Below are 15,273 nucleotides of genomic sequence, written 5' to 3'. Positions count from 1 at the left end.
CGCTTTCGACGCCGAGAGAAGAGCAATTCTTCTATGATCCGTCCCCATTCTTTGCACCGGACTATCAGGAGATGGGCGACAAGGAGGATTGGGAGGGGTCTGAGGACCCTCTGGCACGAGAGTGCCAGTCGTATCAGGACTGGGCAGTGGATCTAGGGGAGGCCAGTGGTTTGGACACTTCGCCCGACACTGGCTTTGTCTCCCCTCCTACCGTGGCTACGGAGGAAGGGGCTGCTTAGAGCGTGGTGCTGACGAGGGCGGCCAAGGCCTTGGGTCTTGAGCACCCCGTCACGGCCGTGAGGACTAACCTCCTCACCGAGGTCCTTAAACCGCAGGCAAGCTCTTTGGAGCCTCTACTGCCGTTTAATGATGCCCTTATTGACGTTCTGTTGGGCACTTGGTCCATGCCCGCTACAGGTGCAGCTGTAGATCGGAACATGGGCAGGCGCCACCGCCCGGCCCCGGGCAACCCTAGCTTACTGTCCACCCACCCCACCCCCGAGAGCCTGGTTATCCAGGCCTCTAACTCCCAGACTGTATTCTCGACTGCTCCACCTGATTGGGAATTCAAAAGGTATGAGAAGTTCGGTAAGAAGCTGTTCTCCTCACTTAGTTTGGGGTTGCGGTCGGTCAACACCGCTTGCCTTTTGGGCCGTTATACCCACTTTCTGTGGGACACAGTCCCGGACGTGCTGCCAGCTTGCCCGGAGGAGGCCCGGGTCAAACTCGCTCAAGCCCTTGCGGAAGGGCCGGATGCAGCACAGTACTCTATCCGATGTGGGCTGGATACCACTAACTCGCTGGGCAGGGCGATTTTCACGACGGTGGCGCCAACTTTTCAGCTGATGTCCAAAATTCCCTCATGGACATGCTGTTTGATGGCCGTTGCTTCTTTGGCGACAAGGCAGACATTGCGCTTGGGCGCTTCAAGGACTCCAGGGCTATGACCAAGTCCTTGGGCCTGTCGGGCCAGCGCCAGCAAACGTCTGCCTTTTGTGGCCAAGGAAGGGGCGCCCCCTCATGTCCTGCCAGCCACGGGCCGCAGACTAACATACAGCGTGGCGGTGGACGTGGTAACCTCCGTGGCGGTGCCAGGGGACAGTGGCGAGGCCAGTCCACATCCACCCCCGCAGCATCCGCCTCAAAGCCTTCCTAGTCTGAGCTTTCAGACCCATTCGACACCAGTGGGGGGCAGGGTTCGCCATCACCTCCTCCACTGGTGCTCCATCACATCAGACAGGTGGATGCTGCAAATCGCCCGAAGGGGCTACTCCCTCACATTTTCGAGGCGACCCCTCCAGCCATGCCACCGCAGTACCACAGCGTGTCGGGGGATCACTTGCAACTTCTGCAAGAGGAAGTCACAACCCTCTTGGCCAAGGGGGATATCGAGCACGTTCCTGGGCCAGAAGTAGGGTGTGGTTGTTACTCCCACTACTTTCTGGTTCCCAAGAAGGGCTAAGGGGGGCCTACGCCCTATCTTGGACTTGCAGAACATCAACGGCTTCCCCGGAAGGAGAAGTTCAAGTTGCTGAATTTGGGTCAGGTCTTAGCTGCCCTAGACCCAGAAGACTGGATGGTAGCTTTGGACTTGCTGGACGCATATTTTCACATCCCCGTCCTGCTGGCCCACCGGCGTTACCTGCGGTTCACGGTAGGCCGCGAGCACTTCCAGTTTACCGTGCTCCCCTTCGGCCTTACCAGTGCCCCACGGGTGTTCATGAAAGTGATGGCGGTGGTCGCAGCTCATCTGCGCAGATTAGGGGAGTCAGTCTTCCCCTATCTCGACGACTGGTTGTTGAAGGCGGGCTCGCCCCAGACAGTCGTCAGCCACCTCCAGACTCCAGACTACGGCCGACCTGCTGGGGTTCTCCATCAATGTGCCGAAGTCACACCTGTGTCCCTCTCACAAGCTCCTTTGCATCGAAGCGGTTCTGGATTCGGCGCAGTTTCGGGTTTATCCTCCCGAACAGCGGGTTCGGGATATTCAGGCTCTGATTCCGATCTTTCAGCCTTTATCCTGAGTCTCTGTCAGGTTGATGCTGCGACTTCTGGGGCTGATGGCCTCCTGCATCCTTCTGGTGCATCACGCCAGGTGGCGGATGCGGTCTCTGCAGTGGGACCTGAAGTTTCAGTGGGCCCAGCATTAGGGCAACCTGTCCGACCATGTCCTGATCTCGGAGGGCACTGCGAGATAGTTGCAGTGGTGGCTCACGGACCGCGATTGGGTCAGCGGCAGATCCCTTGCCCTACCCCAACCGGAGCACGTAGTAGTGACGGATGCGTCCCTCCTGGGCTGGGGGAGGCACATCGGAGAGGCGGAGATCAGAGTCCTCTGGTCTCTGGCGGAGCCCCGGCTCCATGTCAACCTTCTGGCGCTGCGGGCAATCCGACTTGCACTGAAGTCATTTATTCCCTCTGTCCGGGGAAGTGTAGTGCAGGTATTCACGGACCACACCACCGCCATGTGGTACTGCAACAAACAGGGCAGGGTGGCGTGGTGGACCCTTTGTCAGGAGGCTCTGCACCTCTGACAATGTCTGGAAGTCCAGGGCGTCACCCTGGTGTTACAACACCTGGCAGGTTCCTTGAGCGTCAGGGCGGACGAACTCAGCCGCATGATGGATCACGAATGACGTCTGAACTCGGACGTGGCGCAAGGCCTCTTTCAGCGATGGGGAGAGCCTTGGTTAGATCTATTCGCCACGAAGAGAACGAGCAATGTCATCAGTTCTGCACGTTGGAATTTCCAAGGCGGCACTCGTTCGGAGATGCTTTTCATCGCGAGTGGAGCTGCGGTCTGTTTGCCTTTCCGCCTATACCACTTCTGCCCAGAGTGCTGAAGAAGATCAAGCGCGACCGGGCCCAAGTCATCCTTGTGGCTCCGGACTGGGCACGAAGATACTGGTATCCCGAGCTACTCAGCATGTCAGTCGGACCCCCGATTCGTCTGCCTCTCCAGGAGGACCTTCTGTCGCAGCAGCAGGGGACGGTCCTCCACCCGAACCTGTCCAGTCTCCACCTACATGCTTGGAGATTTAGCGGCGACAGTTGAGGGCATTTGACTTGCCTCCTGAAGTTTGTGATGTGATTCTGGCAGCCAGGCGTCCCTCCACAAAATTGGTATACGCCTGCAGGTGGAACAAATTTGTGGCATGGTGCACAGCAAAGGCTGTGGATCCCCTTTCTACCCCCCTTTCAGAGGTTCTCCTCTTTCTTATTTCTCTTGCCCAGCAGGGCTCTGCTCTGGGCACTATCAAAGGCTTTTCGTCACCAGTGGAGCTGCGGTCTATTTTACACCTTTCCGTCTATACCACTTCTGCCCAGAGTGCTGAAGAAGATCAAGCGCGACCGGGCCCAAGTCATCCTTGTGGCCCTGGACTGGGCACGAAGATACTGGTATCCCGAGCTACTCAGCATGTCAGTCGATCCCCTGATTCGTCTGCCTCTTCAGGAGGACTTTCTGTCGCAGCAGCAGGGGATGGTCCTCCACCCGAACCAGTCCAGTCTCCACCTACATGCGTGGAGATTGAGCAGCGGCAGTTGAGGCCATTTGACTTGCCTCCTGAAGTTTGCGATGTGATTCTGGCAGCCAGGCGTCCCTCCACAAAAACGGTATACGCCTGCAGGTGGAAAGAATTTGTGGCATGGTGCACAGCAAAGGCTGTGGATCCGTAATCTGTCCCACTTTCAGAGGTTCTCCTCTTCCTTCTTTCTCTTGCCCAGCAGGGCCCTGCTCTGGGCAGACTCAAGGGCTACCTCTCGGCCATTTCAGCCTTCTTATGGCTTCCTGATCAGCCTTCTCTTTTCAAGTCCCCTGTTGTAAATAGATTCTTGAAAGGCATCACGCACATTTTCCCTCCTGTTCCTTTCGTGATGCCTCAGTGGGACTTGAATCTTGTTCTAAACTAACTGATGTGTGCTCCTTTTCAGCCACATCATAACTATCCTCTTCGTCTTCTGACTCTTAAGACTCCATTCCTGGTTGCCATCACCTCTGCCAGGAGAGTGAGTGAGCTCCATGCTCTATCTTCTAAACATCCTTTCCTCTCCGTCCATCCGGACAAGGTTGTTCTAAGGACTCGTCCTTCTTTCCTGCCCAAGGTGGTCTCAGCCTTTCATATCGGGCAGTCCATCACCTTGCCCACCTTCTATCCGTCTCCGCATCCCTCGAAAGAGGAAGAGAGGCTCCACTGTCTAGACCCAAATCGTGCGCTCTCATTCTATCTGGACCGCACTCGTCAGTTCCGAGTGGATGACCAGCTCTTTGTTGGTTACGTGGGCGCAAAGAAGGGACAGGCGGTGCACAAGCAGACCATCTCTCGGTGGGTCGTCTTGTGTATCAAGGTTTGTTACTCCTTGCCAAAAAAGGAGCCTCCTGTTGGGCTGTGTGCCCATTCCACTCGGGCCACGGCGGCTACTACTGCCCTGGGTCGGGGAATCCCCTTGCAGGACATCTGCCAGGCAGCTACGTGGGCCTCGCTGCACACGTTTGCTAGACACTACTGCCTGGACAGCCAAGTCTGGAGAGATGGCTTTTTCGGCCGATATGTTCTCCAGGACTTTACGATGTGATCTTGGTTCGCAGACCCACCACCGGGGTTGGTATTGCTGGGGTATCTATTCTAAGGTAAGGAATTTAACACTAACCTGTTTCTTTCAGATGCACAAGTTACTTACCTTCGGTAACGATATATCTGTAAGAAACAATAGTTAGTGTTAGATTCCTTACCACCCCACCCATCCTCCCCGTTCTGAGAACCAATATCTAGGGTTAAGGACATCCCTTTCAATTCCCTAGTTTCATGGCACCAGTGTCGGTTTCTATCATGGCTCTACGTTCCTGGTGCGGAAAGCTATGTACAGAACTGAGATTCGTACGCGAGGGCGGCGTCTAAGTACTCCGACGTCATCCCGGCGATCACGACGCCTCAGACGGAGGCGGAGCCTCAGACGACTCCTAGTGACGCGCAGGGGTACTGCTGACGAAAACTTTCCGGATCCATCTGACGCCTGGGGGTATTCTAAGGTAAGGAATCTAACACTAACTACAGTTTCTTACAGATATATCGTTACCAAAGGTAAGTAACTTGTGCGCCACTCCTATGGCAGGCCTTGACAATCCTGATGGCAGGGTGCTTGGTTTTGTGTGAGAGGGTGCACTAGCATGAGCTGATCCCCTCTGCAGCTTTCGGAAATCCTTCCTTATTTCTGTTCTATGATATAGCCATACCATATACTCTTAAGTGCATTATAATCCTTGCGGTTAATGCTAACTTTGGTTTGGCTTTATCAAAACATTTTGTGTTTGGTGTCAAACAATTTGGAATACTACCCTGGCGGCGGGGGTAGCATTCCACCTTTCTAGAAGGAGAAGACATGTACACACTGGTATACCATGTTAAAGTTTAAAGGAGCCTCAGCATCACAAAATGGATGCTGCTGCCACAGACACGAGTCTGAGCTCCTGCTGCTGGACGAAACTCCGTCAGGGGAGGCCTGGACAATAGGTTTCCTGTCCAGGGAGGTCCAAGAACCTCCCAAGACAGGCTTTAGTGTATTGGGGCAGGGTGGGTTGCATTCAGTGAATGCTTTTCAGACACTGCCTGGGGCACACAATGTGCTTCATGCATTTCCCAGTTCAAAACGGTTGCTGGGGCACTCAGCCCCAGCTCTTGCGTGAAACTGGACAAAGGGGAAGGGGTGTAACCTCCCCCTCCCCAGATCCTCCCATTGGTGGGACCTTAGAGTTAGTCCATCCCCTAAACTTGGTAGAAGTATAGGACTGCAGTCCCTAGGACTTTAGATTACCCTGGACGAAACTCTGAAACAGAAATCTTGGACCTTCGACATTCCATATCGACTGGAAAACGGAAGAATCTCCCTTGGGGTCAAGGAGTGACCCCCCCTGTTCAAACAGGCACCTAAAAGCATCTTGCCGATCTGCATTTTCGAGGCTCCCGCCGGATCCTGAAGAATATGCGACACAGGACATGGACTTCCAGACTTCTCTGAGGTGGACACGAGATCCCAGCAAAGCTGAGACCCGCAGCAGTGACGAGAGACGTGGGACCGGAACTCTTGGACATCCTGCAATTTTGCAACTGCACCTACTTCCCGAAGTTGTGCATTGGGCTATTTGTTGCCCTTGCCCCGAGCACCTTTTGCACCGAAGCTGAGAGGCCTACACTCTACGAGTGTCCCGCGAGTCCACTTTCTTGAACGCAGCTCGAGGCTTCTTCGCGATCCCTAGTCCGTGGGCTAGTGGGTCCCCACGAAGGACAATCCTTTGTTTCTTGGGCTTTCCTGGTTGCTCCAGATGTGCCCTGACTCCCCTCCAAAGGGTGAGTCCCTCAGACCTTGCTGGTCTGCACCGAAGCCAATCTTGACTTCTTGCTTGGGTTGCTGTTGCCAAGGATTGTTGGGTCCAATCCGGATACCGACGCTGCAGCACTCAACATTCTTTGTGGGACAGCTTGATTCCAGCCCCTGGTCGACGTCGACACCTCCTGGACCTCGTGGCTGAAGAGTCAAGCTTCACCTACTTCACTTGAAAGCACCCGACATCGGCTGGCATCTTCCTGTCGCCATACTGGTCACTGGCTAGTGACCCAGACTGTCCCCTCTGCTTTCAGGTTCTTCAGATCTCTGATCCACCCTTGGATCCACCCGGACACTTTTCCTCTGGTCGCCTGCAGCACTTCTTCGCAGCTCTCCATTGGAATCGATGATGAAACCTGACACATAAAGACACCTATGCACCCAGCTTCCCTTGGTGAGGTAACACGAGTACTCCGGTGCTCCCTTGGGTCTTGACTCTCAAAGTGTCTAAGTCTTGCGATAACAACAGTTATGTCAAGAAATCCCACAATGTATTGAAGTAGCGTCCAAGAACGAAAGATGTATTGATGAAACACAAAGCAGAACTTGTGGAGGAGAAGATATGCCTGGTAAAAGCGTCCTGTCTCCTGGAATCTCTGTCTGACGGAACATGAGGAAGAGCGGAATACGAGGCCAAAGCAGTATGTACCACCAAACTATGAGGAGTAGGGTGATGGAAGAGAAAGGCTGGATCACCAGAGGCTAAACGGTGTCAATGACATATAAATCAATCCACTAGGGCCCTAACAAAATGTCATATAAGGCGTCACTATAGGGAAGCACCAGCTCCACCCCTGGTTCGCCCTGATGGAGAATGCCAATTAGTGGTTCATTAGATTTTTCTACAGAAGGATGAGTTAAATCGAAAATCAGGGCAACTCACCTTAGCATATCAGCTAAAGAGGAGCACACCTCTGTAGCAAGACCAGGAGGGGAAAGAAGGCTTGAGGCTGCGGAAGACTCTAATCCACTAGCTTCACCCAGTTCAGTTAGTCAGCTATCCTCCACAGTAGGCTGAGCAGCATCAGATATGGTGTGCAGAAACTCTGACTCATCCCCATCAACTCCTAAACAATTTTGCTCAGAAGGAAAAACATTTGAGGACTCTATGGAAAGCGGAAGAAGGGTGTCTGATATAGGTGGCACCATTTGCTCTGCACTCAACGTAGACCGGTGCTGAGTTGACGATGCTTCAAAGTCGGAAAGGGGCAGTAGCGCGGTGTCGATCGGCACTGCCGACGTCCTCATTGGAGTTGGCTAATTGGATTCTAGCATTGAAGGTGGGTTCCCCAAAGGGCTGCGCACCGGCATGGAGACGGAATCGACCATCGAACCCAAGAGCCTAACTGCAGGCATTGGCGAACCCGCCATTCGAGGCACTTTTCAACTCCTTGGGGCAGAAGGCGCTCCAGGAGAAGGTGAAGACTCAAAGATGGCATGTAGAGAGCAATAATATGCTCGCATCTGGGTCAGTCGCCCCGGCTCCTGGGTACACAGGGAGGTGCAGGGCGACCTTGTGCATAGAGTCCTCAACTGGCAAGCGGGGAGGAGGTGTGAAGTTGGAATCCTTGTTCGGTAAATCTGGGGATGCCACGTCTTCAACCGCCTGCGTCGAGACTTACCGTGGCACGATGGAGAGTGACGTCCACGTGATTAGCTCCCGGACCGGGCTTGCGAACTGCCTGTACATTGACAACGAGAGTTGTGCCGACATGAGCTTCATCCGACGTTCCCCAGCTCCTTTCGTTAAAGTAGACTACAGGGGTCTCACTCTTCTGAGTCATGGTGCTCCCCCAGCACCACATACAAATGGAGTGACGCTCTGTGGACAACATTTGCCGTCCAAAAGACCAACAAGGTTTAAATGAAAAGCACACATTTTCAACTATGAGAACATTGAATTAGGCCAATATGGCTCGAGGTAACTGCTTCTCCGGATCCGCATTTTAAGAGCAGAAAAGAAGAAACTGACATCAGCCCGTTGGGGAAAGCCTTATATGGACTCCAATGGCATCGCATATGTAGATGACGTCAGTACGGAGTCGCTCGACACACTGGGGTACTGCTGGCAAAAGATTGCCAGATCCAGTCTGGAGCCTGCGGAGAATTCTAATGTAAGGAAGCTGCGGCTAGACGTCTCTATCAGATAAATCCATCATTATAATCAGTGTGGGTTTATTAATATTAGGTGTTTAATACCAAACACGTCTGATTTCAGTGAATCCATGATGTAGTTGGGGAACTCGTAATCACCAGTGTCCAGTACATATACTTAAGATTACTTCCCTGTTCACTTGCAATGTCTAAGAATTGATTGAGACATCGCATGGGTATATCTGCTCATGCAGATATGTCCACACATGTAATATAGTGCACCCTGCCTTAGGGCTGAAAGACCTGCTGTAGGGGTGACTTAGATATATTGTATGCAGTGTCTGTAGACATGGCACACACGATGTGTACCATATTGTGTTTTCACTTTTGTCTGTACCATTTCACACAGTCTGCAATGGAAGTCTGCATGAGTGTTCTGATGGATCCCTTAGGGTGACACAATACATGCTGCTGCGCTTAGGGACCCTCTTTTGTACCCATGCCCTAGGTACCAGCATATCATTTACTAGGGACTTACAGGGGTGCTAAAGGTCTTGCCAATTAGGGAACAATTGTACAGTTTTAGGGAAAGAAATCTGGCACTGGGGACCCAGTTAGCAGGAACCCAGTTCACTTCTGTCAAAATTGCATCAGATACCAGGCAAAAAGTGGGGGTGACAATGTCATAAAGTAGCACTTTCCTACACTATCATTCAGAGAAAATAAAAGCTATCTTTTAACAGTTTTCTCGCAGTTGGACATCCACCTTGTATTATTGTGAAATATGCTGATAGCCTTTGGAATGCTCAAATGTGTGACCAACTGAACCCTGTAACCTGTCCGGAAGGTGCCAGTAAACAAGTAATACATTCCCTCCTTTAAGCACATATAAGCAACACTCTCACCTGAGCTATTGGTAGCAGGACCAAAAATCACAGTATCAAACTTTCACCTATGCCTCCATGTTTAGGAACATTTCTTGCACATCATAGCAGATTGCAATAGTTTTGTTGAGACGCAAGCAATGCCTTCCTTCCTGTAGGAGAGGAGACATGTCCTAGACATTTTCAGAAATATTTTTTATTTGAAACATGTCAAATATATTGACTAAAATGCCATTGGTTTACTGTGCTCAGAGTGCACAAGAACTAGAAACAGTGCCCTGTATTAGTTGTAAGTGAAATACTTAGCAATACAATTATCTTCCCTAAATTACTGTATACAAACTGTGAAGGCAGTCAGTGGATTGGAGTGTCCATGGCTTCCTGTGGTTTATTACACCGTGAGAAGCAAAAGACATCACGGGCCAGAGGCCTCCTTTGTGTCTGTCTTATTCTTTTGTATCGCGCATTAAGGCTAAAAACAGTAGCATCTATGCTATACCATTATACAATAAGGGTAACCAGTTATTGTTTTCTTTTGTACCTCATAGGTGATTGAATACAATCCTTCACAATGCTTGGATTGGTTAGCAGTACAGACTCCTCGTAATAAACTTGCCCACAGTTGGGTACTACAGAATATGGAGAACTGGGTGGAACGCTTTCTTTTGGCACACAACTATCCTAGAGTGAGAACTTGTAAGTGGAAATATTTCTGTGTTGTGTTTAAATAATTCATCCGTATGTTGTACTTTGTATGAATGCTTATCTTTGTTTCGAACAAATATAAGAAAACCCAAGTAAGTTGCATAAATTGCAAATGACTGCAGAATTGTTAAGCAGTGTGTTAAACATTTTGCGAGTGTGTAAACTCTTGGCACTCTCTAAAACTAGTCTCATTTGTATGTGCTTCCTGTGTGTTAGCATTATAACTTTATTTTGTATTTTGAATCATCTCACATATCTCATTTCTGCCAATGTCATGTTGGCATGTAAATTATTGCTACAATATGTGCATGTTGAAATCGTCCCAATTCTGATAGAGGTTTCTAGCAGGAGATTCATCACCTTTTGAATGTATCTCAGGCATCAGACTGGATCCCCAAACTTTTTTTCATTACCTCTGCGCGCCAGTAGGTGTCAAAGTACCTCTCCGCACTGATGCTGTCCTGCTCCGGAAATGACGTGCAGAGCCTATTTAGGCATCATTCCCGCGTACTAAGGTCAGTCTTTCCACGCAACCAGATGCAGATCCAAAGCTCCCACACAAGAAATTTGAGTGAGACTTGCCCCCTTCCCTCCATTTACACTCCACTGAGAAGTCGTGCAGCTGATAATACTTCTCAATTTCAATCCCAAATACGTTTGGCTTCTGAGCCAGTCCTGCAACTTGTTCGGGCACAAACTGAGTTTCCAGGATGGTCTGCCACTCTTAAACAGATCGAAGGGGTTCCACAAGGTCATGCTCCCACTCTTTTGATCCTTGCTGACTCCCTCTGGCGGCCTGATGGCCACATGGAGCCGGGATGTTTTCAACCTGGATAACTGCTGGTGGGTTCACCTTCGAAGCCAGAGAAACCCTCCAAACCCTCAATAGGGCCGCTTCTGGCTCCCGTCCCAACTCTGTCTCATGCGCCACAGTCTACAATGGTTATCAGCCCTTTGACACCAATATCAACTCCGCCACCAGCAGAAGAGGCTCCATTGTCCTCTCTGACACTGACTTGATGCCTGTCCCACCTCATCCGAGGTCATTTTTAGCCAAAGTAGAGGTCCCATTTTCTCCACTTGATCCGCCTACGCACTCAGTTAATGACTATGATGAGGGTAATGAGATTGGACAGCCATTTCACAAGGAGAATTGGTATGATGACCTGCAGAAGACTAGTGTCCTTGATACTTCCACTGAGTCAGGGCTCCTCTCAACCCCTGATCCTGCCACTGAGGAGTGCTTCCTATGCCATGGTTATGTGCTGGCTGGCCAAATTCCTTGACCTCCACCTCCCCACTGGAGGTCAAATGCAGTGGTCTTAGCGAAGTACTTCAGTTGGGGTAAACGTCCACTGAGTTTCTCCTACCTCTTAACAAAGCCCTTACAGTTACTTCGTCTGAGACATGGGCCAAACCTGTCTCTGGATCCTCGGTTAACTGCCAAATTGTACTACGCTCGCCCTAACCCAGGCGAACTGCCATTTTTGTCACAGCACCCGTCCCCTGAAAGCTTGGTTGTGCAGGCTTCTGTAAGCAAGACTAACCCCAACATGTTTCCGATGGGAAGTCAAAATGGGTAGAAAGAATCTGGAAGCAAGTCATTTATTCCACCGGCCTGGCACTTGGATCAGTAAATGGCTACTGCCTGCTGGGGCGATATTGCCACGGATTTAGAGCCTCAAGTCCTCCCATGTGTTCCAGAAGATCTTCAACCTGTCTCGCCAATGCCATACAGGAGTGGTTGTGATGTGGCCAAGTTCATGTTGCGTTGTGGCTTGAATACCACCGTTTCGATCGGGCGGGCTATAGGCACCAGTGTCGCCATTCGCCACCACGCTCAGCTGCAGTCCACTGGGTTTTCGGTTGAGGTCCAATTTTCCCTCGTGGGCATGGCGTTCAACAGAACTCCCCTGTTTGAGGACAAGGCAGACTCGGCTCTCGAGTGGGTCAAGGAGCGTAGGGCCACAGCATGCTCCCTGGGCTTATGAGCCCTACTGCTCCTTTCAAACTTTTGTCAGAGGTACCCCATACCACCGGCCAATCCAGCCTATCTCCCCTGCGGTCACGATTAATGCACTGTCCACCAGCCCCTACATCCCACGCCAACCCCTACTGCAGCCCCACCAACAAAATAATTTATTCATGGAGCACCTGGGGAAGGCAATATCTAACAAATCTTGCTGGGTTGGCAGCCCATAACATCAGACAGGCGAGTCCTGTAAATTGTTTGGCGAGGATATGGCCCATTTTTCATTCTCTTACCCCTTCACCTTCTACCGTATCCCCAGAAACGTATAACTATCTCTCCATTTTTGGCATGAAGTACAAGCTCTTTTTGCCATAGGGGCTGTTAAGAGGTACACCAGAAGTAGGACGTTTTTGTTATTCCTGCTATTTTCTGGTGCCCAAGGGGGACGGAGTCCTTTGTTCTATTTTACACCTGTGCCTTCTCAACACCTTCCTCCGGCAGGAGAACTTCAAAAGGCTCACCCTGGCCCAGGTCTTGTCTGCCCTCAACCCTGGAGACTGGATGGCGGCATTTGACCTGCAAGGATGCCTTTTTCCATATACCCATCATGCAAGCCCATCTGCGCTACCTGCAGTTCATGGTGGGACAGGAGCATTTTCAGATTTCTTTCCTTCCCTTTCGTTTCACTAGCCCCCCTTGGGAGTACAGGAAAGTGTACTGGTGATGACAACACACCTTCAGAGGTCATGGCTACCAGCCTTACGCTAAATTGATGACGGGCTGTGGAAGGCGTGCTCTCCCCAAGCAGGCATTAACCATCTCCAGATTACGGCAAATCTCCTGACATCTTTGGGGTTTACTATCAATGTTCCAAAGTTACACTGAACTCATTCTCTATTACTCCTCGTCATCTGAGCCATTCTGGAGATAATCGGTTTCCTGCCTTTCCCCTGGAAAACCATGTCAAGGATTTTCAGGCAAAGATCCCTATCTTTTAGCCTCTGTCCTGGATTTCAATGAGGTCGACTCTGAGGCTGGTTAGACTGACGGCCTCCTTCATTATGCTGGTCAAGCAGGTCAGTTGGCATATGCAGGCTTTGCATTGGGATCTGAAATAGCTGTGGGCCCTCTGAAAATCTGTGTGGGCCCAATATGAAGAGACCACTCCAAGTGCATTCATATTTTGGAATAGACTGCAAAAGATCTATAGTGGCGGTTATTGGACTATGATTGGGTCTGTGGCTGACCCTTTTCCAGTTCCCACCCAGAGCTGACATCTGGAGGATGTGGCGATCAGAGGCCTCTGGGCCCGATAGAATCTTGGCTTCATAGCAGCCTTCTGGAGCTGAGGGCCATCGGCTTGGCGTTAAAAACCTTTTCTTCCAGTGATCAAGGAGATTCTGATTGAGGTGCTCACGGACAACACCCCTGCTAAGTGCTACTGCAACAAACAGGTGGGGCAGGGACAGCGACCATGTGCCAGGAGGCCTTGCGCCTCTGGAAAGGGTTGGACCACCAAACAATTGTCCTGGTAGTGAACTCAGTCTTTGACACATAGCTGATCACCAGTGGCAGGTACACCCAGATGTGGCAGAAGGCTGCCTTTCCGGCATTCCCACTATCCACCTTCATGCTTGTAGAATGAGCGGCAACTGCTGACCACATTCGACCTTCCTCCTGAGGTGATTTATGTCATGCCAGGTGTCTCTTGTCCAAGACTGTATATGTCTTTCATCCAGAGCAAAATGTGGCTTGGTGCGGCACGCAGCAGATAGCAAGCCCCCATATAACACCACCACCGGCTAACCCTGTGAAAGTTAAATGGTACCTTTCTGCTTTTTTAGGTTGTCAGATCTGTCCTCATTGTTTAATACTCCAGTTGTTATGCACTTTTTAAAAGGGTTACAACACTGGTTTCTTCCCTGTCCGATTATCCATTTTACGACAGGAAGTGCAGACCCTTTTGGCCACAGGATCCGTAGCGAGGGTGCTGATGCCAGAAGAAGGTTGTGGTGGTTATTCCAGCTACTTTCTGATGCTGAGAAAGGATCATACTCTCTCACTCGGTTGCCAAGGGGGAGAGATACAGCAAAGTGTTAATATGGAAAAAGTTGATTCTTACATAAAAAAAGACACATTCACGTCTTTAATAACGAATTTGCAAATAGTCAGTGTAGTAAAGAAGGCTCTTTCTAGCATATTCAGAAACTTGGGTCAAGATCAGAGTGTCTACTGACTGGTCCACGATCAAAAAAATAAATACCAATAAAGGATCAAGGATGCATACTGGCCCCAATGCTCTTTAACTTGTACTTGGCTGATTTACCTAAATATCTAACTGATGCCCGTGCCTTTCCCCCCAACTCGCCGAAATGAAAATCAAATTGCTGCAATACGCTGATGACCCCATTCTGCTCGATCAAACTCCGATCGGGCTACAGTGGCTCCTAAACGCATTGCCATCATATTGCACAACAAACTACCTGAAAATAAACATGGCAAAAACAAAGGCGATGATGATCTCCAGACAAACAAAGAGAAGAAGCTCATGGCATGTTGATGGTAAACCCATTGAGATAGTTACAGCATACAAGTACCTGGGAGTCTGTATCGATCATGTAGGTAGACCGTCCCACCCACATCACTGCAGTGCAAGGTCCGGCACATTCATTTGAGGGGGGTTTCTGCAGAGCAAGAAATGCCATGTGCTCACCTGATATTACCCCCTTAATCCAAGCAATGGGTGCAAAATTCTTACCATCTGCGGCCCATGGCACAATAGCCTTTAAAGATAAGATGTCGCTGTGGCTGGCCAGAGCTCAGCCAGCCTGCTTTCGTAAATTATTTTTCCTACCCACCTCTACCTCCCACATCAAAATTTGTATGGAATTTAACCTGGGGGAGTGGCCCTCTACTGGGCTGTTGGCGCAGGCTTGGGGCCGCTGTGGGGCCCGGGTGTCTGGCCGCCACAGCAGCCGCCCCCGTGAGCCGCTAAGTACTGGCGGCCCGCCACTTACACTTACACCTACCCCACTCTGGGCCACTGTGGCTGTGGTGAGATGGTCTGCTTTGGCGTGCCGGTTTTAAAAGACACTGCGGATTCCCACCGGGGGGGCACTGTGGATGCTGTGATAACCCGGGGCGATCCGGCTGGACCCTCGGCTGGGCTGCAGTTCACCATGAGTGGTACGCTGCCGCTGATGTCCCCGTCTGACTTGTATTATCCCAGCGGGACTG

General features: G+C 50.8%; 1 protein-coding gene across 2 annotated transcripts in view; it reads left to right on the top strand.

Annotated features, from left to right (window-relative positions):
• Positions 1–15,273, top strand: part of USP34 (ubiquitin specific peptidase 34) — a 2,709,276-nt gene that overhangs the window by 2,258,128 nt on the left and 435,875 nt on the right. For both annotated transcript variants that reach the window (XM_086927486.1, XM_086927485.1), the window contains exon 66: positions 9,908–10,055. In XM_086927486.1, coding sequence (XP_086783612.1) covers positions 9,908–10,055 — 148 coding nt within the window. The remainder of the gene's footprint in view (positions 1–9,907; positions 10,056–15,273) is intronic.

The sequence above is a fragment of the Lissotriton vulgaris genome, chromosome 6 (genome assembly GCF_964263255.1).
Source record: "Lissotriton vulgaris chromosome 6, aLisVul1.2, whole genome shotgun sequence".
NCBI classification, from domain to species: domain Eukaryota; kingdom Metazoa; phylum Chordata; class Amphibia; order Caudata; family Salamandridae; genus Lissotriton; species Lissotriton vulgaris.
This window is presented reverse-complemented; position numbering and strand designations above follow the sequence as displayed.